Source organism: Aulonocara stuartgranti, assembly GCF_965226115.1.
Source record: "Aulonocara stuartgranti genome assembly, chromosome: 3".
NCBI lineage: Eukaryota > Metazoa > Chordata > Actinopteri > Cichliformes > Cichlidae > Aulonocara > Aulonocara stuartgranti.
This window is the reverse complement of record NC_138941.1, coordinates 48,945,988-48,971,215: the sequence shown is the minus strand read 5'-3', so window position 1 is coordinate 48,971,215 and position 25,228 is coordinate 48,945,988. Positions and strand designations below refer to the sequence as shown.

Below are 25,228 nucleotides of genomic sequence, written 5' to 3'. Positions count from 1 at the left end.
CTGTGTCTCACAATACAGCAAAGTAAATTATATGTTGATCTAATTTATATTTTCACATTATTTATCTCTGAGGTTCTAGCTATAAAATTTTAAAGCTTAGTATATCGTCAAGCTATAGCCTGAGTTGGAATGTACTGTTCATTGCATCAAAAAGTTTGCTTTCCACAACTTGCCTAAAATCTCCTGCAGAGGTCTTGATACTGAACTTTGAAAATGATTTTACTTAAGTTACCTTAAAGAAAACATAGCAAAATAGAATGGACATAGATTTTTCCCGCAGGCTATTTGACATCCATTTCTTGTCCAATTTTCCTGCTGTCTGCTCACTGAAAGCGTCCAACCTTTTATCTGTGCATTTTGTCATCATGAAGGAACTAAGGGTGAACCTGGTCAGACAATGACAGAGAAAGGGGCCAAAGGAGAAAGAGGTCGGGATGGCGAGCCTGGGCAGCCTGGTTCACCAGGTACACGAGTCACTATTTTGTTGTAAAATAATATACTTTCCATTCACAGTATCTAAAGTAACATACATGCTGCCTGATTGCCTAATTTGGTCATTTCCCTTTGTTAGGTATACCAGGTCAGCCTGGACAGCCTGGTTTTCCCGGTTTATCGGGAGCGAAGGGTGAACCCGGAATCCCAGGCATTGGACTGCCAGGACCTCCAGGACCAAAAGGCAAAGATAGCGATAAACTGTTCTCTATCTGTCTTCCTTTGCTCTTTCTACCTCTGCTGTTTTGTCTTCCTTTGTCCACTTCTATTTACATTCTCTTCTCTTTAACAACTTCTTCTGAGTACTTCCCTACATACTCTCTGCTTTTTGTGTCATTGTTACCTTCTTCATCTCACACTCACTTCTTTCCTCCTCCAGGATTCCCGGGTGTTGGCGGGCAACCAGGAGCCCCTGGAGGACCAGGAAGACCAGGGATAGATGGACGTCCCGGTGAGCTGGGATTTCCTGGACCAAAGGTGTGTGTGTATATATATGTTTTAATATATTTGGATAGTTGTGTATACCAATTTTACTAACATTATTATCTGTAGAAGGCTAAAATAACAAGGATAAAATAATCCTTACAATTTGAAAATGACAGATTTTTTATATTAAGCAATTTTCTCTAAGCAACACATTTTGTTATGCATTAATAGCTTTCATTAAATGCCTCTTGTTCTGTCCTAAACTGTACTGTTCGTCCCTCCCTGTGTGCCTGACGCTCTTTTTGGTTATATGTGTGACAGGGTGAACCTGGTCTTGGACTTCCTGGTCCTCCTGGTTTAACGGGTGCACCGGGCCCTAAAGGTTCCACTGGGCCTAAGGGAGATCCTGGTTTCCCTGGTAACCCCGGTTTGTCAGGACGGCTTGGAGCTGATGGAGCTCCAGGATTCAAAGGTACTCTTTAGATTGTGTGATTGTTTTAGAACAAAATGACACCAGGCCAGAACTTTGAGCTGATACTTTATTCTCTGTCTGTGCAGGTGAGCCTGGTACACCTGGTACACCTGGATCTCGTGGCCCCCCTGGACCCCCCTCTTTTGGTGGAACGGGCCCACCAGGTCTCCCAGGACCTCCGGGCCCAATGGGACCACCAGGTAAGTCACATAAGGTTTGACTGAAAAGAGAAAACTCAGCATTACAGAATATCCATTCTACCATCAGCAGTTTAAGATGTTAGACATAATCTGATCTCTAGGCTCTGTCTCTGGGCTCTCCTGCTAGTAGGATATGCAGGAGACACCTCATCCAGGTGGATTTTAGTAGTTATCCCAGGCAGATAACAAGAGCAGGAACTTTGCTCAACCCTATTTCTATAATTTGACTACTTCACTTTCAGGCTCAGCTCTGACAACCGGACGTCACATTGGTCTATCTGTCAGTCTTTAGCTTAGAGTTTCCTCCACTCTCGAACGTAACCCAGAATTCTTGAACCCCTTTACTTGGAGCAGTAACTCACTGCCAGCCAGAAGTAGCGAATCTACTGTACAGCTGAGGTTCTACATGGCCTCAGACTTGAAAGAAATAATTCTCATCCTAGCCACTATTACAAATCACTCTGGTGCAAGATGGAGTTCACTGATCGGTGGTGTTTCTGAAGCCATAGAATCAGAAACACTCTGCTCCTTGGCTGTGCCCAGAGGATCCAACATTCTCCAGTCTGGAGAACGTTGGACTGTAAGTCTAACTTACAATATGACCCAAACCCTGATTATTAGAACAAAGGGACCGAATAGCTTGTAACATTGGGCGCCAATACTTTATTCTTCCAAAATGCTTCCCACAGGTTAGGGGTGTGGTCATATACCCAAAAGCACACATAGAGCAAACTCTATGTATATAAACCCTGGAGCTGAACCACTCCTTCCTACTTTGCAAATCCAGAAGCACTGTTTCCAATATTGCAGAAGTGGGAACCAGGACAACCCCTCAAAATCTTGACCGCCCAGGGGAGTGGAGAGTAAAAATGTTCAAATTATTGTTAACCTGACAGTTCAAATGTTGTTCCTAAATGAAAAGAGGACAGTCATAATAATCATCTTTACAGGGCTGCCAGGATCAGATGGTCCAAAAGGAGACCCTGGCCCTCCAGGTCTAGACATCCCAGGCCCACCAGGAGACCCAGGAGCTCCAGGTTATCAAGGTCTTCCAGGTACTATTGGAACCCCAGGACCACCTGGAGGACCTGGTCGCGATGGTTTGCCTGGCTTGCCAGGTAAGCTGTCACTCTTCAATCATCGAAATATGGCTGTAAATGAATAACATTAGCTATATTGGTATCTTGAAAAGCAATAAAAAGCATTATATGTCACAAGTTGATAAAGCAAAGGACAAAAAGCTGTCATGATGACTCTATGCAGTCGATCATTTAGAGCATTTACTAACTACAAAAAGACTGGCTGAATGTCTGCATAACTTAGTATAAAGGCAGCTTGTAGGCTAGCTAATTGTTGTTAGCTCACAAAGTTATCAGAAAATCTAAATCAGACCAGCAATTAGAAACAGTTGACTAAATGATAATAGACATTTTTATGTTATTTGTATGTAATTAAATATTTACTTTGGTTTATTGATTATTCTAACTTTCTCTCCTCTGCAATGCCGGCCTGGCTGCAGGTCAGAAAGGAGACATGGGTCCCAATGGACCTCCAGGACCTTCTGGAGGACCGGGAGCCCCAGGAGGACCTGGTGCTCCTGGATTTAAAGGTACTGACACACTCCATACTTACCACAAAAATCATGCATGATAACACTTATTGTTTTAAATTGACATATGCAGAATGATATTTTTCCTACAGCAAAAAATCTATTAAAAACCTGGAATCTGGTTGCATAAGCTATAAAAAATAATATAAAGAATATGAAGTAATTTATCATTTTCAAGTAACTTGTGACCTCTGTTGTTGGTATAATTGGATTAAAAGTATGCAGCTACTCATGAAAGGGCCTGCCTGATGCATCTACACAGGTGAACCAGGATTTCCAGGTAGAGACGGTGCACCAGGTGGTCCTGGTGCTAAAGGAGAGAGGGGAGACATGGGCCTCCAGGGACCGCCAGGACCCAGTGTTCCATCGCAGCTCTTAAAGGGACAAAAAGGAGATCCTGGACCTTCAGGTAGAGATGAAAACATTTTCACTGCCCTCAAAGAGTAAAAAGTTTGAGTTAAATCTTACATATTGGTTTTCTACAGGTGGAACAGGTTTTCCGGGTCCAAAAGGTGCTACTGGTCTCCCTGGTGACCCTGGGTTTCCAGGAACAGACGGCAGTCCTGGCCGCCCTGGACCTCCAGGTATGAATTCACCCCTAATGCATACATACTAAGTACATACATAAATACAGACAGAAACAGATTTTTAACATGCTATTTCATTTTTTTTGCAGGTTCTAAGGGAGATTCTGGTCGCCCAGGAGGTCCAGGTATTCCTGGGTCTCCAGGACCTAAAGGCCAAATGGGAGACATGGGAATCCCAGGTGCTTTTTATCAAAACTTTGGTCCTTATTGCTGTAGATGTTAGTAATTAAAGGCCAGTGTTGTGTGTTGAAATATGCCTATACAAATTAATATCCTTCAGGTCTACACCTTGTTTATTAAATGTTGTAACTTGCTATAGAGCAACAGACTTAAACCGGCATTCGTTCTAACTGCCAGCCATCGGCCAAACAAGGTGACTTGTTTGGCCGATAAGTTAAATTTAATTGAAGTCTTAATAAAATGTGCTCGCTTATCACTTGATTTAATAACTCAGTAAATATTTCCTACTAAATTTATAATGAAAACTCTTTTTTGATATATCACGATGATCATTTTTATTTGACTTTTCAACTATCATTTCATGTAGAGCACACAAATGACAAATAATGAAACAGGTTATGTTTTTTTTAATATAGTGTTTACATAGTATCCTTGTATTATTAGTCCCACTTTCATACACTCTGGCTTTCAAAGCAAGATGGTGGTGCCCAAAGTTCTGAAAACCTGTATTGGTTGCCCACAAACCAATGATGCACTGGTGTGTTGGTTAGTGTTACTAAGGAAGAGAATACCTGATTCTGTATCTTAATGACATTCTTTTTTTAAAACATTTGTTAAACTTTATTTGCTACTTATCCCTTTAATGAACACACAGGACCACCAGGGCTGAAAGGTGTTTCAGGAGTGTCGGGTATACCAGGATCCCCAGGACAGCCAGGACCACCTGGTAACCAAGGACCCAAAGGTGAGCCAGGTTCTGCTGGCGTCGGACCACCTGGACTAACCGGACAAAAGGTGCATAATCCAACCACTCAGATTTCCTGGTAAAAAAGGCAAATATTATTATTACAAATAATATTTTGGTGCACATTAAAAGTTTTTGTTACATCCTTTGTAGGGTGATCCAGGCCTGCCAGGGTACCCAGGAAATCCAGGCCTAAAAGGAAACCCGGGATTACCAGGTCCCACAGGTGTGACGGGAAGACCAGGCGATAAAGGTGACCCCGGACTCCCAGGATTCCAAGGTAAGTCTGATCATAACAGATGTAGAAAAGAAGAATGAAAAGCTGAAATAAGTTGCTGATATTAAACTGCAACTGCATTGCATTAGCAAGAGTATAGAACTTGACTGCATGCTGAAGTGTCAAACCCTAACCCGTAAAATGTTCCAAAAGTATTTGGAAACATGTACTTCTAAAAGTACTTTTATTGCACCATGTTCATTCACTCATGAGCTGCTGTAGCATGAATCAAATGGCTGAATTGCCACCTCAGCATGCAGCCAAGTTCTATAAGAGTCTTGCTAATGACCTACTAATTGTATTCAGGTGTGTTGCAGCAGGAACACATGGAAGACTTTCAGGACACCGGCCCTCGAGGACTGGAGTTTGAGAACCCGGCAGTATTTTATCTATTAAAGATACAATTATAAATTTTTTAAGGCAATAAGAAAAAAAAACAGCATTAAAATACAACACAATTAATGGTTCTGGCTGGTAAATCTGGAGAGGGTGACACGTTTTTGCCTTCACTGGACCAAAACAAATTTAAAAAAAGGAGTCGACTTTGAGAATTCAAGGAATTAGAGAAGGAGTCTGTCACATTACCATTTCAAGCATTTAGAAAAATTAAACCTTGGATGAGAGACGTTGGTCAGGCACATGTATTTTATATCAGAGTGAAAAAGGAATTTTATTGCGATAATTTATTACTAATATTACTTTTTATTTTACCAGGAATTCCCTTTGAGGTGGCAGTATCGTATGTCGATCATGATCAGTTTTTGTGTTAATGGGACTTCTTTTCATTGAAGCAAAGCAAGGGTCGATCTTCTCTTTCTACTCTCCTGTCAGGTCCTCCTGGTATCCCCGGTCCTAAGGGTCTTGACGGTGTGCCCGGTACCCCAGGTAGCTCAGGAGCTCCAGGTAGACCAGGAGAACCTGGTCCACAAGGACAGTCTGGTCCACCAGGAGAGAAAGGTCAGGCAGGTCGCGATGGGATTCCAGGACCAGCTGGAGTCAAAGGAGAAGCAGGTGAGTCACAGGGCATCTACAGGAACTGTAATTTTGCTGTACATTCTAAATTGCTTTCCGTTGTTTTACTCAAAAATAAATATTTTCATTACTTTTCCCTCCAGGAATTCCAGGTTACGGTGGTCCAGGTCCTGCTGGAAGTCCAGGACTGCCAGGTGAATTACCACCACCTGTAGTACATATATATTCATACCTGTGTATTCTTTATTGATTTTTTTGCTGGTTTTGCAGGTTAGTTACATTTTTTTCTCAACATTCTCTAATTTGTGTCTCTGTGTGCTAAGGTATCAAGGGAGACACAGGTCCTCCTGGTGTACCCGGCAACCCTGGTTTTCCCGGCCCTAAAGGAGACCCAGGCTCACCTGGTGGCCCTGGTGAACAAGGTGCCCCTGGCTTTCCTGGGCCTGCTGGGCTGTCTCTGCCAGGCCCTAAAGGTGCCACAGGACCCCCTGGATTACCTGGAAGAGCAGGTAAGGGACATGGACAGTATTTATCACCACATATAGTACTAGAATTTGCTGCCTGGTTTTCAGATGATTATTGTATTAATAATAACTATACTGTGTAATCAGTGACCACAGAGAGGATTCTTCCGTTCCTACCCATAAACCTAATGTTAACTTTGAAAAATCAGCCTCACTGCATTTGACTGCATCACAAGACTTGCAGGAAAATGGCTGTACAACCAATTGCCCCATAGGCATCATGCAGATTACTTGATTCTTTGGATATCTCTGTTGAATAATGCTTCCCTTCAGTGTAAAATGTTTGATTTAAAGGTAAGACGAAGAAATTACTATGAAATCAATCAACCATCCACAAGTCTTGTCACACCAATGGGCCACTTCCTGTAAATAAAAAGCTGTGGGACAAGTACGTTAAAAGAAGAATGTGTTTCGACTTCTTTATATGGGCTTAAATAGCCCAAACACTGATGGATTGCTGGTGAAATGCTACGATGTAGACAAACTAGACAACATGGTTTGGACATACCAGCCTGTGGTTCCCAGTTCAGAACCACTAACCCAATCCTGTAGGGAACCAGAAAACCAGACAGCAAATGGCAGAATCTCCACTTTAAACGTGAACGCTTCCATCTCCTTGATTTGCATGGGAGATTGTTGCACCAATCAAACCACCAGTATGAGAAGCAACACACCTGTCCGATTATTGTCAACACCACCCTCATGAGTAAATGTTAGTGTTCTCCTCCTTCACCTCATCACACACCAATCACTGTTTGCCTCTGGGGTTATGACTACGTCCCAAAAAGTGCATGTGTTTATGCCACATTGTTGTGTCTTCATCATCATCCAAAAATGTTTTTATTCACAAACCAATACGCCCTCATGTCTCCTCACCCCTTGTCCTCTTCTCTTGATCTGGTCATTAGCAAAGCTGTAATCCATTCATCTCTCCACAGCACTGAATCGTGTGTATTTGTGTGTGTTTGTCCTCTAATGTGACCATTGTGATCAGTGTGTGTCTTTGTATGTTTGTGAACCATTCTGAAAAAAAGAGAACTTCAAACAAGTATAGCAGACACAAACCAAAATCTCTGATCCAGTCAAGAATCTGTCATTAAAGATGTTTCGATGACGACAAAAATACTGCTGCTGCAGTAATTCATTTACCCTGTTAGCATAAAGAGCAAAAACTCTTTGATTCTGGATAAGAGCTGTCGTTGGTTTGTTTCTGGCTTTGCTGCCATATTTTGGTTTTGTCTCACCAATCAGCCATCTGCATGGACACTGTTCATCCCGACAAAAGCACACATGCGTGTGTGTGTTTATACACACTGAGAACAAGTCTCATACAGTGCTGGACAGAGTGGACTCTCCTGACAAACCCTTTCAGAAAAACATCCCTGTTTTTAACTATTTCTTCTATTTTTTAAAGATACTTTTTGGTTTAAAAATTCTCAAATTCATGGAAGCATCTGTAATAACAGGCAACCGAAACAAATTTGTAGCATTGTGATCTTTCTTTATGTAAAAAAAAGATAAAAGTAGATGTGCAGGTTTTATTTATACTTATCAGCCGCTTTATTAGGTACACTAATTCAACTAATCAGCCGATGGCAGCAACTCAATGCGTTTACCATGTAGGCATAGTTGAAAGTTTAAAGTATGCATCACAATGTGGAAGAAATTTAATTTAAATGACTTTAAATGTGGCACGGTGGTTGGTGCCACACAAGTATTTAAGAAACTGATAAACTTCTGGGGTTTTCCCACACTGCCATCTCCAGGGTTTACAGTTTCTCCTGAAAAAGAAAAATATGGTCTACAGCAGTAGAAGACCATACTGGGTGACTTCTGTCACATAAGAACAGGAAAACCGAGGTTACAGTTCAGATAGATTCACCAATATTGGAAAACAGAAGATCAGAAAAACACTGCTTGGCTCTTGACTCTTGATTTCTGCTGCAGACTTCAGGTGGTAGGGTCAGATTTAAAAAGTACGCAACATGAAACCATGGATTCATCCTGATTTTATCAACAGTTCAGGCAGCTCTGAAGGCTCAAAGGGGTCCAACCCAGTACTAGCAAGGTGTAACTAATAAGCGGCAGTGAGTGTATATTTACTGGAAATCACCCATTATTTAAAAGCCACATCTTTTGAAAGCAATTGTCAGAACCAACTGCTATCCAGCCCTGCATCAGGCTACATGAAAAGGTTTTGGGGGTTGTCAGGGTGACACAATGTTATTACATGTTACTCCTGTTTCCTGTGGTTTGGTCCCACCTGCTTTGGTGTGGCGGACCCTCTTCGCGTGACAACTCGTGCATCTGTGCGTCACAGGCCCTGCAGGTCAGATCAACAGCATCCAGACTTCTCCTGCATGTCTCCTACAGCAGCACTGACCGAGTTTAATGTCTCTCTGATCAGTTTAGGAACAAATTGATGATAAATCACTGCATCTCCTCTGTATTTCCTCCTAACAACTGTCTCTTTTCACTTTCCATGCACTCTGATGGTAGCATAATGCACTTTTTTTTACAAGTAAGCCACTATTAAAGATTTTCTTTTTCTTCAAGTGTGATCGTGATAATCGCAACACAAATCAGCATGTGGATGATCTGGGTCACATGTAGGTGCTGCAGCAAATTCAGAATGTATCAGCACCACAGAATTTAAATACAAAAACACATCATATAACTAACTCACCTTAGTCGTTTTCACATTGTGTATGATTATATTTAAGCATTATGTATTGAGTATATATTGTAGTTTAATGGGGTTTTGTTTTTTATCTTTGAAAGATAAGGCTGTTAGGCTATTAGCTATAGTTTTGTTATTGCCTGCAAAACCTGTTAAAAAGCCCAAAACCAATAACTGGTTGAAGACCTCACTGGTTAAAAAACAGGGCATATGGTAATCCTGCTGTCGCTTATCAAAGAGTTACTTAAACAAGGTTAACGGTGCCAGTTAACATTATCTTAGTTTGTTGTTGGTTCTCATGTTAATGATTGACTATAAAAATTATGTCAAATATGAATACATATCAGTGTCATTTGTAAAAGCTTAACAGCAACTTATTTAAAAGCAGACAACTAGCATTTACGCTAACATACCACATCATTGTGCATGAATTAAATCAAGCCGAATAGCCCCCATGGTTTATTCAGTAAAGGAGAAATACCTCTTTCTTTGTCAGGTATGACTGTGTTTCTGTACTGATGCCTACCTCTGTCTAAACCTGCTCTTCTTTGTTGCCCCATTCCTTTATCCCGGCTCCGGTTTGCCTGGCAATTCTGGGAACCCTAGGTCCTCCAGGTTAGACTCCAGTGGTTTGATGGGTTTGATACATGTAACCATATAAACTGAGTTTCATGCTGGGTCGGGGTTAGTTCACATCAATTTCTCTCAGTTCAAAGCATGTAAAAGTGTGAATCCACTTCACTTTTCCTCTGTGCACCACCACAGTGGGTTTTGAATCAGATAATCAATATGTAATCGAAGTGCAGATTTTCAGCTTTAGCTCTATGGGTTTAATTTTTTTATTTATTTATTTTTTTGCAATGACTGCTCAGAAGTCATTTTTATACACAGACCCAAATTTTTCAGAGGCTCAAAAGTAATTGAACAATTGACTGAAAAGCAGTCCAATTGCACCGTGAGGCCTGTTCCCTTCATATATTGTGACAAATACAACATTAAGCCAGGTCAAGAATACTAATATAAGAAGATTAGAGTTTGCCAGAAAACATCTAAAAGTGTCTGCACAGCTCTGGGGGGAAAAATCTTGTACCAGTGTAATGGGAAGAAAAAAGTACATAAGAGAGAAAAAGCTCTTGATCTGAGACCGGATTATAAGGCGCACTGTTGATTTTTGAGAAAATAAAAGGATTTTTAGTGCCCCTTATAGTGCGGAAAATACAGTAGTTGTGTTGTTGTGCAGAGGCAAGAGTACAAAAATGTGTAATAGTCCAAAAACATTGGGACCGAACTGTATGACAAAACTGTTAATGATCTGAAGATGAATTAACCCCGGCCCTAAGCTCTGGATTTGTGTGACGGTTTATGTTATAAATTGAGTGTTCAGTTCATCCTTTCTTTACCCCACAGGACAGTTCGCCCAGGACTTATAACCATAAAAACCTACACACAGTCAAGTTGCAAGTTTACTGTTTTTCGGGATTGTTTTTACCTGAAGATCTTCTTAAAATGTTTCTCTACCATGATTTTTAGTTACCAGTAACATACATGTGTGTTTATCCTGTTCTGTCAAATGAGGCAATCATAGTAACCAGTAATCAGTCTCAGGGTTCACCATTACTACACCTGTAACACACAGTCTGAAAATAAAACTCTTCAGTTTGGTGTCTGCAAGGTTTCCCAAAGGATTTAAAGAAAGAACCACGCAAATACTTTCTCACATTTTTCACACTTACATGTTTCAAAGATAATAATAAAGATCGCCTCTGTCAGTGCGCCCCAGGGTGGCTGTGGCTACAACGTAGCTGCCATCACCCGTGTAAATGGTAAATTTACCATTTACCATAATCTTAATAAACACAAAATGCAGTTTTTAAATAATGATTTAATTTTCCAAACATTTCAATCAAGAACTGCAATCAAGTATTTGTGATGTCTGCCAGTGACTCTTTCACATCACTGTGGAGGAACTTTGGCCCACTCTTCTTTGGAGTAAAGTTTTAATTCAGCTACATTGGAGAGTTTACAAAATTTGAACAGCTTATTTGACTTCATGCCAAAGCATCTCAATCTGACTGAAGTCCATCAAGATGTCTTTTTGTAAATGTGTGAGCCTTTTGTTCTTCTTGGTCAGTGGTCTTTTCCTTGAACTCCCTCATGGATGCTATTTTTGCCCAGTTGTTGAATCATGAACTCTGAACTGTGAGGCCTGCAATTCTTTAGATGTTGTTTGGGTTCTTTTGTGACGCCCTGGATGAGTCATTGATGCGCTCTTGGATTAATTTTGATAGGTCGACCACCCCTGGGAAGTCCCAAAGCCTTTGAAATGCCTTTGTAAACCTTTCCAGACTGATTTAAGTAATTTCAGCAGCCTAGGTGTGACTAGTGAAATTGAACGAATCTTTACAAACTGCATTTTGTATTTATTCAGATTATCTTTGTCTGATATTACAATTTGATGTGTCAAAAAAAACGTAGAAATCAGGAAGGGGGCAAAGAATTTTTCACATCAGAAGAAGACCCATAAGAAAGCATAAAAGTAAATCAGCCAAAAATGTTTTGTTTAATTGCTTAATTAAAATCCAAATGTGATCAAAACCCTGGTGGGGGAAAAAAAACACATAATCAACAATGTTGTGTTGTTTTTATGTTATCACATCTGACCTTTCATTCTCTGCGTGTGAAGGTTCACCTGGCCTACAAGGTCCTCGTGGACTCCCAGGAACTGGTGGCGTTAAGGGAGAAAAGGGTACTCTTGGCATGCCTGGAATTCCTGGCATCCCCGGGCAGAAGGGAGATCCTGGTTTTCCAGGAAATCCGGTAACACCCTGTTTTACATTTACTTCATTATCTTCTCCAAAAGAATGCACATCTGTATTTCTTTGTCCTTCGTTAGCTGAGCTCACAATATCTCTACAACCCTTTCTTCTCAGGGCATACCTGGTCCTACTGGCCCCGCTGGAATAAAGGGAGATTCAGGACAGCCTGGTGTTCCTGGATTCCCTGGTTTGTTCACAATAACATTATTTGTGCTTCTTTTTTTTAAACAAAAACATATTTTAGTCTTCAGCATTTATTGTGAACAGAGCCTAAAGATTTGTTTTTATCAGGATTGAAGGGTGATCTTGGATATCCTGGCCCCAGTGGCCCTCCTGGAGATCGTGGATTACCTGGAGAACGGGGTAGGTCAACATGTTATCCTTTTCTTCTAGAGTGAAGAGACGTGAGACTACCTTCAAAAGAAAAATCTGTGCTGCTGCTTTATTTTGTCTCCCTCCGCCTCACCCCCAGACAAGTGCGCTAACAGGAGAATTTTCTCGTGTTAATAGGCACTCCGGGTGATCCCGGTGAAGGTTCGCCTCCCATTGTGCTAAAGGGAGAACGGGGACCCCCAGGTCTTCAGGGCCTACCTGGTTCTCCAGGACCACCTGGTTTGCCTGGCCAACCTGGAGGCTCAGGTAAGTAAATATAGTTTCTATGATGGGAACTGATAAAAATAACATAAAAGACACAGGATCAGGATCAAATGATTATGCTGCTCTTCTCAAAGGGGAAGCACTTCCTACAAAGCTATCTATACTGTACTTTTACAGATATTTATAGTTTTGAGGAAAGAGGTTTTCAATTTTTGCATTTAATACATATTAAATAGGGATTTTGTATTTCCATAAATACTGACAATATGATTTCTCGGAGTAAATTTTGGCCACATCTGTGATCCTAAAATAAGGTTTTGTACTATTATTACTTCTGATAGCGAGGCCGAATATTTTGAACATTTTCCATAATGCTAGGGGACAGATTACACAGTGAATTTTAAAAGTAAAAGCAATACTTTGTAAGTCACACATTTTGTCATGAATTATCTTTGACTCAGAAAGTATACAACCCTTTTCACAGGCTCTTCTCACACAAGTGCTGTACAATATAGAAACCATGACAATTTTATATGCGGGCTAATATAATGTGAACGTGATGAGTAAAATGATCTAAGGTGGAAAAAACTGATGGAGTCATTGCCTCTCCTGCCTCCTGGTCTCAGGCATCAAAGGTGACCCTGGTGGACCTGGGAGCGATGGTCCTCCTGGCTTCAACGGACCTGCCGGCAGGAAGGGAGACATTGGTCCGGCAGGTCAGCCTGGTAAGTAAGGCAGAGAGTCTCATCACTGACCTACTCTATATGTTATCCCTGGTTAAACAAAGAGTAAACGTTATTAGTAGTGTATGTACTGTCATGGCCAAAAGTTTTATTTATTTGCTGATCAAAGATTTACTGGATATAAAAGGATATACTGGACAAAGGATGAATATGGAGGTTGAAGAAAAAGAGGAGGGCCACAGAGAAGCTTCATGGATGTAGTGAAGAAGAATACACAGAGGGTTGTTGTGACAAAGGACGGTCCAAGAGATAGGCTGGAATTGGAGGCAAATGATCAGCTGTGGTGACTCCTAAAGGGAGCAGCTGGTAAAAGAAGAAGTTTAACCTATTAGGACCCAGGGTTCTTTGTGATGTTACTGCTTGAAAATGTCTACGTATCAAAATAAAGCGAACAAGCTAATAAGGAAATTCGGATGGAACAAAAATACAAAGGATTTGATATGGCCTATTTTGTTCTCTATTACACCTTTGAGAATATGCTGCAGTAGACCAGAAACTCAAGAAAACCATGAATCAACATATGGATGTTATCTGTGGAAGGATAAAACTGCTGGAGTTTACAATTGTACACAGTAGTGAACTTGCATGTAATGTGTTTGTGCATAAATAAGCTAATAAGGTGGAACGTGGTTATTTTTGATGGGAAACTTCTCTCAAAGCACACTTGGAAATGGAGTTATTGAGGAAATGTGCTGTTATCACGATGGATTTAAGTTTTGTAAGAGATTGAAGGTTAGACAGAATTCATGGTAATGTTTTTCAAACATTAATGTAATTTTGTTCTTCTTTTGCTGTTGGTTCAGTGACGTTTGGTTGGAACATGATGAGAGTTTGCAGTGTTGGTATCTGAGAGATGTCTGTTTTCAGCAGAGACATTGTTTGTCCATGTACATGCTGTCAGGTGAACGGGGGCATCTCTGCTTTTTGTTTACACCTTTTTGTTTAGCTGCTCTTTTAATTGTTTGTTGTTTTTGCTTTGGAAGTCATAGGAATGGTTATGTGAGCTTTTAGCTGAGATTTTGATGTTTCTGTGGATACTGGTACTGTTGCTGCCCTGAGGCTTCTCATTGCTAATACAGACATTCCCCTTATTACAGGTCAGCCTGGCAACCCTGGTCCCCGTGGTTCGGATGGCCCACAAGGTCCTCCCGGTGTCCCAGGATCAGTTTCTGCTGCTCACGGTTTCCTCATCACCCGCCACAGCCAGACCACCGATGACCCAGAGTGCCCCACTGGAACTAAGTTTATCTATAACGGATACTCTCTGTTGTACGTGCAGGGCAACGAGCGGGCACACGGACAGGACCTTGGTAGGCTTTACCTAGAAGTTGCATTGTATCAGACAGCTGTCAGAAAGCAGTTCCTATAACTGACCGTCCTCTTTCAGGCACAGCCGGTAGCTGCCTGCGCAGATTTAGCACCATGCCCTTCATGTTCTGCAATATCAACAACGTCTGCAACTTCGCATCCCGTAACGACTACTCCTACTGGCTGTCAACGGACAGACCCATGCCCGAAAACATGGCCCCCTTCGTGGGAGAGAATATCAGGCCTCATGTCAGCAGGTATGACGGGAGGAGGGAAGGGCAGTACTGTCGAATTCAGGAAAGTGTGTAAATCTTGTGTTTTCCTATGTTTGTGCATCCAGATGTAGAGTCTGTGAAGCTCCCGCCATGGTGATTGCAATTCACAGTCAGACTATCCAGATTCCTTCTTGCCCTGAAAACTGGGAAGTACTGTGGATTGGATACTCCTTTATGATGGTAGGAAATAACACACGCAAAAAAACAAACACACACTCAGACACTTCCATCCCCACACTGGCTGGATCTCCTAGCAGAACCTTGCTTTCCAAAACCCCAAATCCTTTTGCCGATACACAAAAGCTGAGTAGCATAGTGTGTATTTCTGTTTTCAAAATACAGGAGCCTGTACCGGTAAATTACAGTAATTGGTTTTCCTCATCAACTGTCTTTAAAAGATCAAGACAACAATCTTGTTTTTTTTGAGATTGGACATGACAAACGGTGGGTGGATCAGACTGAAAAACTGAGCGTGCTGTACTCTCACATGGCAGTGACTAGTCAGTCAGATGGTTGGCATGTCCTATAACAAACCCTCCTTATTGTCTATTTTAATCATATTTTACAAAGTGAGAGCCACACTGTAATAACACTCAGTTTCAGTTTATTTCCATTTGTGTCGCAAAAGTATCACTGCTGCTCGCTGAGTGGTAGCAGTAGTAGCGTCGTGTTGTGATTTGGCACTATAGAAATAAAACTGAAATTGAGACCATTTTGCTACCAAATGGTCCCTTTTGCACATTTTGAAGTAAAGTTGATTGCCATGATAGGACAACCTTTAGTAAGTGAAAAACGTCTATTCAAATTCTAGGCAACAGCTGCAGTCTGGTAGCAACCCAAACAATTGCATGCAAGTTTATAGTGCAGCACTGTGCACCTCTTTGAGACCAAGCAAGCAATACACATTCCTCCATAGCAACCAGTGGTTGCCAGGAGGTCACTAGGCCTGTGGGACTAAAATCTGTCGACTGCTATGATTTGGGTTGGTGGTAGACACCTCTCTGCAACTACACCAGCACAGCACATGTGACCAGCACCCCCCATCTTCTGCCTTTTTCCCCTTTCAGAAGGAGTTCATTAATTAAGAAAACTAAAAAAACAAATTCTCTACAATTCTAATTCTTCTTTCTCTCCCCACAGCACACCAGTGCGGGTGCAGAGGGCTCCGGTCAGGCGCTCGCCTCCCCCGGCTCCTGCCTGGAGGAGTTCCGCAGCTCCCCTTTCATCGAGTGCCACGGCAGAGGGACATGTAACTTCTATGCCAACTCCTACAGCTTCTGGCTGGCCACCGTGGAAACTTCTGAGATGTTCAGGTGTGGATTCATGTGCAAACGTCTGTAAAGGGGAAAGTTTATTGATGAGAAAATATCCTCACACCATATATCCATGGTTTTATGTTATTTACACCAATTTCTGACCCTAAAATCTGGATAGTGACGCAGAAATTAAGACTCATTAGAACAGGCAGATTTTTTCCAGTCTTCTGTTGAATAATTTGGTGAGCTTATGTGACTTGTAGCTTCAGTTTCCTGTTCTTAGCTGGCTCGAGTGGCATCTGGCTGGTGTGGTCTTCTGCCGTTGGAGCTCATTCAGAGAAGTTCTTCTGCAAACTTTGGATGCAATGAGTTGTTATTTGAGTTAACTTTGCCTTATTATCAGCTTAAAACCAGACGGGTTTGAGCTGATAGGAACGCTCAATAGATATTTCCTTTTTCAGAGCATTCTCTGTAAAAACTAGAGTTTTGCAGGAAAATCTCAGTAGTTCACCTGTCTCTAAAACTCTAGAACCAGATCATTTGACTCCAGCAACCATGCTATGTTCAAAGTTGCTTAAATCACATTTCTTCCCCGTTTTGCTCAATTTGAAATTCTTTGCGACTCTTCTTTGCCATGTTTATTTCCCTAATTTTAGTTGCTGTTGAATAAATATTTGCAGTAATGAGCAGCTGAACATGTGTACCTAATAATGTGTATAATGAATGTATATATGAATGTGTATAATGCAGTACTTACATGACCCACGTTAAAATCAACCCTCTCTTAACCATCTTAATACTTATGGCTCTTACAGAAAGCCCCAGTCTGAGACCTACAAGGCAGGTAGCCTACGGACACGTGTGAGCCGCTGTGCAGTCTGCATGAAGCGCACGTAACGGCATGCATGCCACCAAGCAAACACACCACTGCCAGGAGGTGGAGAGACGCCCATCGATGACGAGAGACGATTGGACGTACAGTAGACAAGTGTGGCAGCGGGTGGGGGCAGTCACGATGAGTTGGAATTCCAATGGTGCATTGTCTTCCGGAAAAACAAACTACAACTAAAACAATGGTGCTACTGTGCAACACAGCTTAAAAAAAAAAGAAAAAGACAAAAAAAAGAAAAAAACTGACGTAAACAAATCTTACATTTAGTCTTTGTTTGTCTTAAGAAGTACCTCAAAATGAAAGCAGAATATATTCAATTCATGGCGCCACGATGGATGTGTGACAACAAAACTGCATTTTTCTTTCTTTTCCCTTCTTTCCCAGAAGGATCTTTGTTCCCTTTCCCCCTTTTCCCCCCAAAAATTACGTTTGACACGTTGGTGCAGCAAAAATGTGACAGAGTAACTTTTGATTTTATTTTATTTTTGATAAGGAGTTGATGGTTTTCACAGTTACCAAATCGGCACTTTGACTTCGGAACATCCATGATGACAGATGCACTGACGATGAGCTTTCTGTAGTGAGAATGACTGCTTTTTTAAAAAAAAATTACCAATCACCCTTTCTTTCTCGCTCTTATTTTTTCTGTTTTACGTTACATTTCGTAGTGATAACCCTGCTGTCTCCCACTCTTTGCTAACCATATCGCCTTCTTTTGCTTATTTTTTTGTTTTTGTAAGTAATACAATGTGTATATTGTGTAAAACACTTTTGTTTTTAGTGTATTAGCTCGAATCACTACCAGCTGTTTGTTATGCACGGCGATTTTCCAGGTTCTTCTTAGCTCACACATTCACTTAACGCACGTTGACTCAGATATTGTACAAAGTAAGGCTTTTATGAATGAAACAGTATTTTATATATAATAAATATATATTTGAAAAAAGAGGATTAAAAAGTATATAAACTTTATTCGGCTGTGGAGAGCTTGTTTGTTGTTTTTAACCACGAAACGGTCATACATTACATTTCATGAAAAAATAAAGCTTACTACTGAACGCAAACAGACATTTTCATGAAACTATAACAGTCTTATGTGATATTAACAATGCCAATGCTTCAACCTTTTGTATTGTTCCACTGAAATAAAGGGGATTTGCTTTCAGCTAGTTGAATGATTGGAAATTGTTACGAATATCAACATGGGAAACGGAGAAAATAAAGTTCAGATAAATTCTTCTTTATTTGATTAGAAAACAGGGACATTTTTTGTGTTTCTTACATTTCCAGGTGCTGGGAATTTTCTATAAAAAGATCCTGATGTAGTTTGAAGGGGCTGCCTTTGTTCCCAACACTTTCAAATCCACTTTTACTGGCTTGAATTTCTATCCCAAATTGGATAAAGTGTTCAGGCTTCATGGTGTGGTAACACAGGTCTGAGCGTACAGATTCCTGATGTACTGTAAAGCTATGCGAGCTGTTTGGGGGAGGGTGAAATATTTCCCTGTGATTTTTATTGTTTGTTTGTTTTGTGTGTTTTGTTTTTTTTTTCAAATCTGCTTTTATGAATTCTAATTGTGTCAGCCTGGGGTGCGATTAAAAAAAAATGTGCATTTTTTTTTCTTTTTGTTGTTTTGTTTCCATTTTATGTTATCCGGAAGTTGTTATAAACTTTTAAGACTGAAATAAATACTATGTCCAAAGTGTTGCCTTCATAAATGACTATGACTAAGAAAGAACAGTGGGTGACTTCTTTATAAGTCACCAATCTGGATCATTTAGATTTAAAAGTAAAAGAAAATAAGGGATCGGCTGGCAGTTACAATCTACAAGTCCTCACTTCTCCTTCTGTTTGTGATGTCAGTGCCAAGTGACGGTAAAGTAAATAAATTGGATTGTATGTACATATATATATATTTACCATACCACTGGCCTGAGAGAACAAGGTGGCACATATGGGTGCAGCAGCTCAGACAAATAAAATGGGGCACAATTATTAAGGACAAATAAAGGGATTTTAAAATGGATTGATAAACGAACTGGAAGCCAATGAAGGAAAGCTAAAATTGGAGTGATGTACTTTTGCTTTCCAGATGAAAATTGGACAGTCACGTTTTGCATCAGCTGTAGGCGAGCAATGGAGGCCTTCCTGATTCTGATAAAGAGTGCATTGCATTGCAGTAATCATGCAGTAATCAAGACTAGAGGTTATAAAAGCCTGTATTAAGGTTGTGTTTGGACAGAAGAGGCTTGATCTTTGACAGTCATTTGGAAAAAGATGGATTTTACTCACCACAGTTAAACAAAAGAAGACTGGAGGAAATTGTCGCCTGGTCTGATTAGTCATTGAGAATTTCTCTTGTAGAATTCAGATGGTAGAGTCATAATTCCTGTGTAAACCACATGGAACCATGGATCCATCCTGCCCTGCATCAACAGTTCAGGATGGTGGATATTTTCTTGGCACATTTTGGGCTGGTTTCTTGAACATGACGATGAGTTCACTGTACTCAAATAGCCTTCACAGTCACCAGATCTCAATCTAACAGAGCACCTTTGGGAAGTGGTAGAACAGCAGACTGACAACATGGATGCAGGCGTTAAATATTCAGCCACTGTCTAATGTTATCATGTCAATATGACCAAAAACTCCAAGCAGCTTGAATCTATGGCATGAAGAATAAAGACAGCTCTGAAGACAAAACGGGGTAAAAATCAAGTACTACCAAGGTATGCCTAATAAAGTGCCTGATGAGTGTAAATTAACAGGACAACCCCCACCTTAGTCCTCATGGCGAATATGTAACCATATGTAAATACTGCCAAATATATAAAGACCGAAAAGGCAGTTGGTACAGATGACGTACCCGTGGAGGTATTAAATTTCACCTGCGCCAACTACCCTTAAAAACTATGTTGTTATTCTTCATGAGCTGCTCTGCAACATTTTCTGCCAAACTGGTGGTGAAGATGACACGTTTCAAGTGACAGTTGGAATCTGGGCGGAGGAATGTTGTTCCTCCTTATATAAGAAGTGTGAAGTGTGAAGACAAGTTCTCTTTGTCTGGGACGGTGAGTGGACTCATGTCGGCAGGTAAGAGAGGCTTCGGAACAAAGTCTAGTTTGTTTAATTGTGGTGCTGTGGTGCACTCGAGATCTTTTCAACTTGCATCTTTGTTTTTGTGTTGATGAAACACGTCACTGACTCAGTGTATGTCATCTTTAGGAAAAGCAACCATCCTCTCTGTCTGAATCTGACTGCATAGCTGACTATCTCTTGCTCCACTACCTTAAAGGAGACACCATATATCAACCAAAGTAATTCCAAAAAAGGTAAAGTAGGAGACATATTCCCTGTACTTGTTCCTCAAGTATACTTGTGCTGTTTTGGGTTTAGATTTCCAGTAAGCTGCAGCTTTACCTCTGTTGCATTTGCTCATTCTAATTTGCACAATATGTCTTGGTGCTCTTGTGACTGGGATTTGTTTTTAGTATTTCCTGCAGTAACTGTAACAGCTTGTTGCACTCTTCATTGTGGCGTCTATTATTTTCATGTTCGTAAATATTTCTTAATACAGAAATCTACATTAAAAGCTTACCTGTTCCCACAGTTCACTTTACGTTCTTGCTGCTCAACAATAAAAAGATTTATTAAGACTGGTAGGTACGAGTTTCACAAACTACACCTTTTTCTGAAATGAAGACTAACCTGATAAACACTTCTTCACTGACAGTGAAACAGTTTTGGCATTCACCTCTGCACACATAATTGCACAACAAGGAAAGAAGATGGAAGACAGACAATTCTGCTGTGCTGTCTGTCTGGATCTACTCAAGGATCCGGTGACTATTCCCTGTGGACACAACTACTGTATGAGCTGTATTGAAACCTACTGGAAAGCAGAGAATGTAAAAGGAATCCACAGCTGTCCTCAGTGCAGACAGGCTTTCACACCGAGGCCTATTCTGGTGAAAAACACCATGTTAGCAGAGTTGGTAGAGAAAATGAAATACCTCCAGCCTATCCATGATTCCCCTGCTTTTGAAAAGCACAAGCTGGTAGACAAGGTGTTGAAAGCAAACACCTGTTCAGTTCACAATGAGGTGATGAAGATGTTTTGCCGCACTGATCAAATGTGTGTCTGTTGTCTCTGCTGGATAAATAAACATAGAGGACATGAAACAGTTCCAGTTGAAAAAGAAAGGGCAGACAAAGAGAAAGACCTGGAGGTAATTCTGAAAGAAGTCCAGCGGAGAATCCAGACCAGAGAGAAGGAAGGAGGAGTACTTATGAAAGAGATAGAGGGGATCAAACTGTCTGCTGATACAGCAGTGAAGGACATTGAGATGACTGTTGATGAGCTGGTGAGTTTCATCAAAGAAAACGCCTCAAATTTAAAGCAGCAGATCAGATCCCAGCAGAAAGATGAAACGAGTCGAGTCGAAGAGCTTCAGAAGAAGCTGGAGCAGGAGATCGCTGAGCTGAGGAGGAAAGAAGAGGAGCTGAAGCAGCTTTCACGCACAGAGGACCACACCGAATTTCTACTAAGTTACTCCACAATGCCCGTATTCATTGACTCTACAGATTCACCAAGCTTTAAAATCTGTCAGGTTAAGTACTTTGAGAGTCTTCAAATGGTGATATCAGAAGCTAGAGATAAACTCAAAGCATTTCTGTGTGATGAACTGTGGAAGATCACTCTGACAGTGAGGTCAGTGGATGTTTTGCTGCCACAAAGTGATCCTAAGACCAGAGATGACTTTTTAAAACATTCATGTCAACTCACGCTGGATCCAGATATAGTTCACAGAAAACTCTTCCTGTCTAATCAGAACAGAACAGTTACAGACATGCTTCAAGATCCAGATAATTCCTGTCTTAAGAACAGAGACAGGTTTTCCATTGAGCAGCAGGTCCTGAGTAAAGAGAGTCTGACTGGACCTTGTTACTGGGAAGTGGAGTGGAAAGGGAAAGGACTTTCAGTAGCCGTAACATATAAGAATGAGAATAAACTGGATCAAACTGCATTTGGAAGCAATAATAATTCTTGGGCATTAGATTGTTACAAGGACAGTTATAAATTCAGACACAACAACACGACAACTCGCCTCTTAGGTCCTTCTTCCTCTAAAATTGGAGTCTATCTGAATCCCAGAGCAGGTATTCTGTGCTTCTACAGCGTCTCTGACACCATGGCCCTGCTACACAGAGTCCAGACGACATTCACTGAGCCGCTCTATGCTGGACTGTGGATTTGGGGGGGGTATTTTATTTCAACCACTGCTACATTAAATGATATACAGTAAAATACTGTTTAACTGATTTTGCCTTTATTTGTTATATTTTTTCTATGATGTAATATCAAGGGTTTGTATGGGTGCTTGAAATCATTGAAAATACTTGGATTTTAATATTGTCTTTTCAAGGTTTGAAAAGTGCTTGAATTTCAGATGTGGTGCTTAAAACTGCTTGAAACTGTAACTCTATTTCATTCACAACAAATGACTGTCTGATTGAATAGTTCTTTGTTCGTTTGTTTGTTTTTTATCAGATAGAGAAATAAAATGAGTCGCAAATTCTAAAAACAACATTTCTCCACCTGGGCTGCCTTGCACCTCTGCATGTCTGTTTCAGTGTGTGACACCCGCCCCGAACAGTCAGGAATGAGTGCAATAACAAGCCTGGAGGTTGCAGTTTTTAATGAGCGTTTGCTGGAAAAGGACAAATACAAATCTTGGATAAGACAACGACCAAATTCACCTGAAAGGTCTGCAAAATGATTTGTACCTTTTCAGAATGGGGGAGTTTGCTTAAGTCCTAGTAAATAATTTTCAACTATGTGTACGTTACACATGCTAATTTTTATAATTATTACTACTTTTTTGCTAGCTAGCAAACTCGCAGGATAAACTATTGAAATGCATTGCGCGTGATGCAATATTGCAACGCTAGTAAAGCAGTTAGTTATGGTATGGTAATTTATGAAATATGCTGTGAACTAACATTACATAGCAGTAGCAGTAATGTGAGTTACTGTTATATATAACTACCCAACTTAAGGCTTTCTGATTAAAGGCTAAAAGCGAAGTTGTTACCAAGTAAAATTAAAAGTTTATGTTTTTGTGTATTTCTGCAGCTTTTTCAAATATTATCTTGGTTCATTTGGCAACACCTTAGGGGCGATAATAATGGTAATATGAGGGACTGATCCATATGGGCACAAAGAACAGCCACTTTTTTGTGCTACTGAGGTTCCCTGACTTTCCCTCAAAATCTGTTCTCGTGAGCACACCTTAAACATTAGAAATGGCTTTAAACTCACATTGAGGCCTGTGGGACACTATTACCAACTGAGACAATATACAAATTTATATGTGTTTTCATATATGAATATTTCATACTTTAAGGCTGCCTGTTTATTTAAGGGAAACGAACAATACATTATAATGAACAATTACATAATAATATCACAGATGATAGATTAAATAAACAGGTGTTAGATAGATGCTTGTGCATTGTTAGTCTTATATGTCAAGGTCAAGGTAACTTTATTTATACCCATAGGCAAGGTAAATTTGCTTTACAGAAAAAATGATAGCATTTGGCATCCCTTCAAAAACACACATACCTAATAAAGATATAAACCTCACTGTGGCACATATATAGTAATTTTAATATTTCGAATCAAAAACAGTTCTTATTTAATTCAGTGACAGCAACGGGGATAAAGCTATTTTTATAATGCTTTGTCCTGCATCTCGGAAATAGAAACCTCCGTCCTGAGGGAAGAAGCTGAAATTCTCCCCTTAGAGGATGGGAACCATTTTTAAGGATTGATAAAGCCATCCTCTGTACCTGCTTAGAGTACAGGGAGGCTAAACAAGACTGTGGTTCACCTATCAGACGACTGGACCATCTCACTATCTGATTTAGAGAGTTTTTCTCCGTGACAGAGGTCTGACCAAACCATGCCACCAAACAAAAGGATAAAACAGACTCAATAAAAGAACGATAAAAAATTAATTTGAACTTACCATGTATTGTTTTGTGGTATTTGGTGCAGTTTTCTTGTTTTGTGGGGTTGTTTTTTATTTTCATCAGGAGATGAATACCTCTAACAAGTTGTTTTTTTCACATTTGTACATCTTAATTTTTAAGGGAAATGTGTGTTTTGAGTTTATACACTATAGGCAACCTTTTCCTTTTGGAGTATTTTTGTGTGGTGCATAGGATGATTTGTTTTAATTTTCACATGGTCTTACTGAGGTGATGCAAAGTGAAACATGCATTCTTTTTGGGTAATGTGTTGGGAAAAGCTTTAAAATGGACTTTTAAAATACTTAAAAAGTGTTTGAGTTTGACCCTGAAAAAGTTGTATAATATAAAATGGTTTGTACAGTCTTCAAAAATGACTTATTTTACAGTCTGTATGGAATGTGACAAAGTCTATAACAGAATAGAAAGATTGCTTTGGTGATGTGAAAAAGTGAATTAATACCATAAATAAAGTTGCGCAATTTTAAAGCCATTCTAAAGAATTTTTGTGCAGTCATTATAGGAACTGAACTGAATAACTGAAGTGAGTGCATAGATTTTAATACTCATTTAATTATCGGTGTACTGGATTTATTTATGACTTACTACTATTTAAATGAGTCTGTTTTTGCCTTCATAACTACCTTATTCATGGTACAATTTCACAGAGGTGCCGGAAACATTCCTCAGAGATTTTGATCCATATTGACACGAGAGCATCACACAGTTGCTTCAGAATCACATCCATGATGTGAATCCTCTGGTTTCATCTTGAAGGAACCAGTTTGAAATGATCAGTCTTGAAATGATGAGTCTTGTGACATGTATCATTGTGTATCATCCTTCCATTCCAGTAGTAATCAGGTGGGTTGTGATGTTTTTACATGATGTTCAATTGGTACCAAGGGTGTCAAAAGGAAAATCACCCACACTGTTACATAAACAACAACAAACTTTTGATCCAAGGCAAGATGGTTCCATCCTTTAATGGTGTTTACACCAAATACTCTAAACATTTCAGCAGAAATTGATGCTTATTGATGCTTAGGGCAAAAAAACCCAATGTCAGTGGTTTTTGTGATGAAGGAGCCCAGGCCACAACAAATGTTATTGCACTTGTGATACTAATTCTAATATGGCT

General features: G+C 40.2%; 2 protein-coding genes across 2 annotated transcripts in view; both read left to right on the top strand.

The window, feature by feature from the left end:
- The window catches only part of col4a5 (collagen, type IV, alpha 5 (Alport syndrome)), a 66,668-nt gene extending 48,645 nt beyond the window's left edge, over positions 1-18,023 (top strand). The window contains exons 25-49 of the mRNA XM_082528139.1: positions 372-464; positions 572-676; positions 872-969; positions 1,240-1,390; positions 1,477-1,590; positions 2,541-2,708; positions 3,110-3,199; positions 3,462-3,608; positions 3,685-3,783; positions 3,876-3,965; positions 4,622-4,761; positions 4,865-4,991; positions 5,820-5,999; positions 6,104-6,154; positions 6,284-6,469; positions 11,848-11,981; positions 12,095-12,167; positions 12,272-12,343; positions 12,491-12,619; positions 13,204-13,302; positions 14,418-14,630; positions 14,708-14,885; positions 14,969-15,083; positions 16,044-16,216; positions 16,975-18,023. Coding sequence (XP_082384265.1) covers positions 372-464; positions 572-676; positions 872-969; positions 1,240-1,390; positions 1,477-1,590; positions 2,541-2,708; positions 3,110-3,199; positions 3,462-3,608; positions 3,685-3,783; positions 3,876-3,965; positions 4,622-4,761; positions 4,865-4,991; positions 5,820-5,999; positions 6,104-6,154; positions 6,284-6,469; positions 11,848-11,981; positions 12,095-12,167; positions 12,272-12,343; positions 12,491-12,619; positions 13,204-13,302; positions 14,418-14,630; positions 14,708-14,885; positions 14,969-15,083; positions 16,044-16,216; positions 16,975-17,056 — 3,107 coding nt within the window. The 3' untranslated portion in view covers positions 17,057-18,023. The remainder of the gene's footprint in view (positions 1-371; positions 465-571; positions 677-871; positions 970-1,239; positions 1,391-1,476; positions 1,591-2,540; positions 2,709-3,109; positions 3,200-3,461; positions 3,609-3,684; positions 3,784-3,875; positions 3,966-4,621; positions 4,762-4,864; positions 4,992-5,819; positions 6,000-6,103; positions 6,155-6,283; positions 6,470-11,847; positions 11,982-12,094; positions 12,168-12,271; positions 12,344-12,490; positions 12,620-13,203; positions 13,303-14,417; positions 14,631-14,707; positions 14,886-14,968; positions 15,084-16,043; positions 16,217-16,974) is intronic.
- Positions 18,024-20,094: 2,071 nt separating this feature from the next.
- Positions 20,095-24,580, top strand: LOC309701744 (tripartite motif-containing protein 16-like). Its single transcript, XM_082525960.1, has 3 exons — positions 20,095-20,145; positions 20,278-20,384; positions 20,786-24,580. The coding sequence occupies exon 3, from the start codon at positions 20,841-20,843 to the stop codon at positions 22,356-22,358; it is 1,518 nt and encodes a 505-aa protein (XP_082382086.1). The 5' UTR covers positions 20,095-20,145; positions 20,278-20,384; positions 20,786-20,840; the 3' UTR covers positions 22,359-24,580.
- The last annotated feature ends 648 nt before the right edge of the window (positions 24,581-25,228 follow it).

Excerpts from the sequence above, each read along its gene's own strand:
- LOC309701744 (XM_082525960.1), top strand. The coding sequence starts at position 20,841 with ATGGAAGACAGACAATTCTGCTGTGCTGTCTGTCTGGATCTACTCAAG.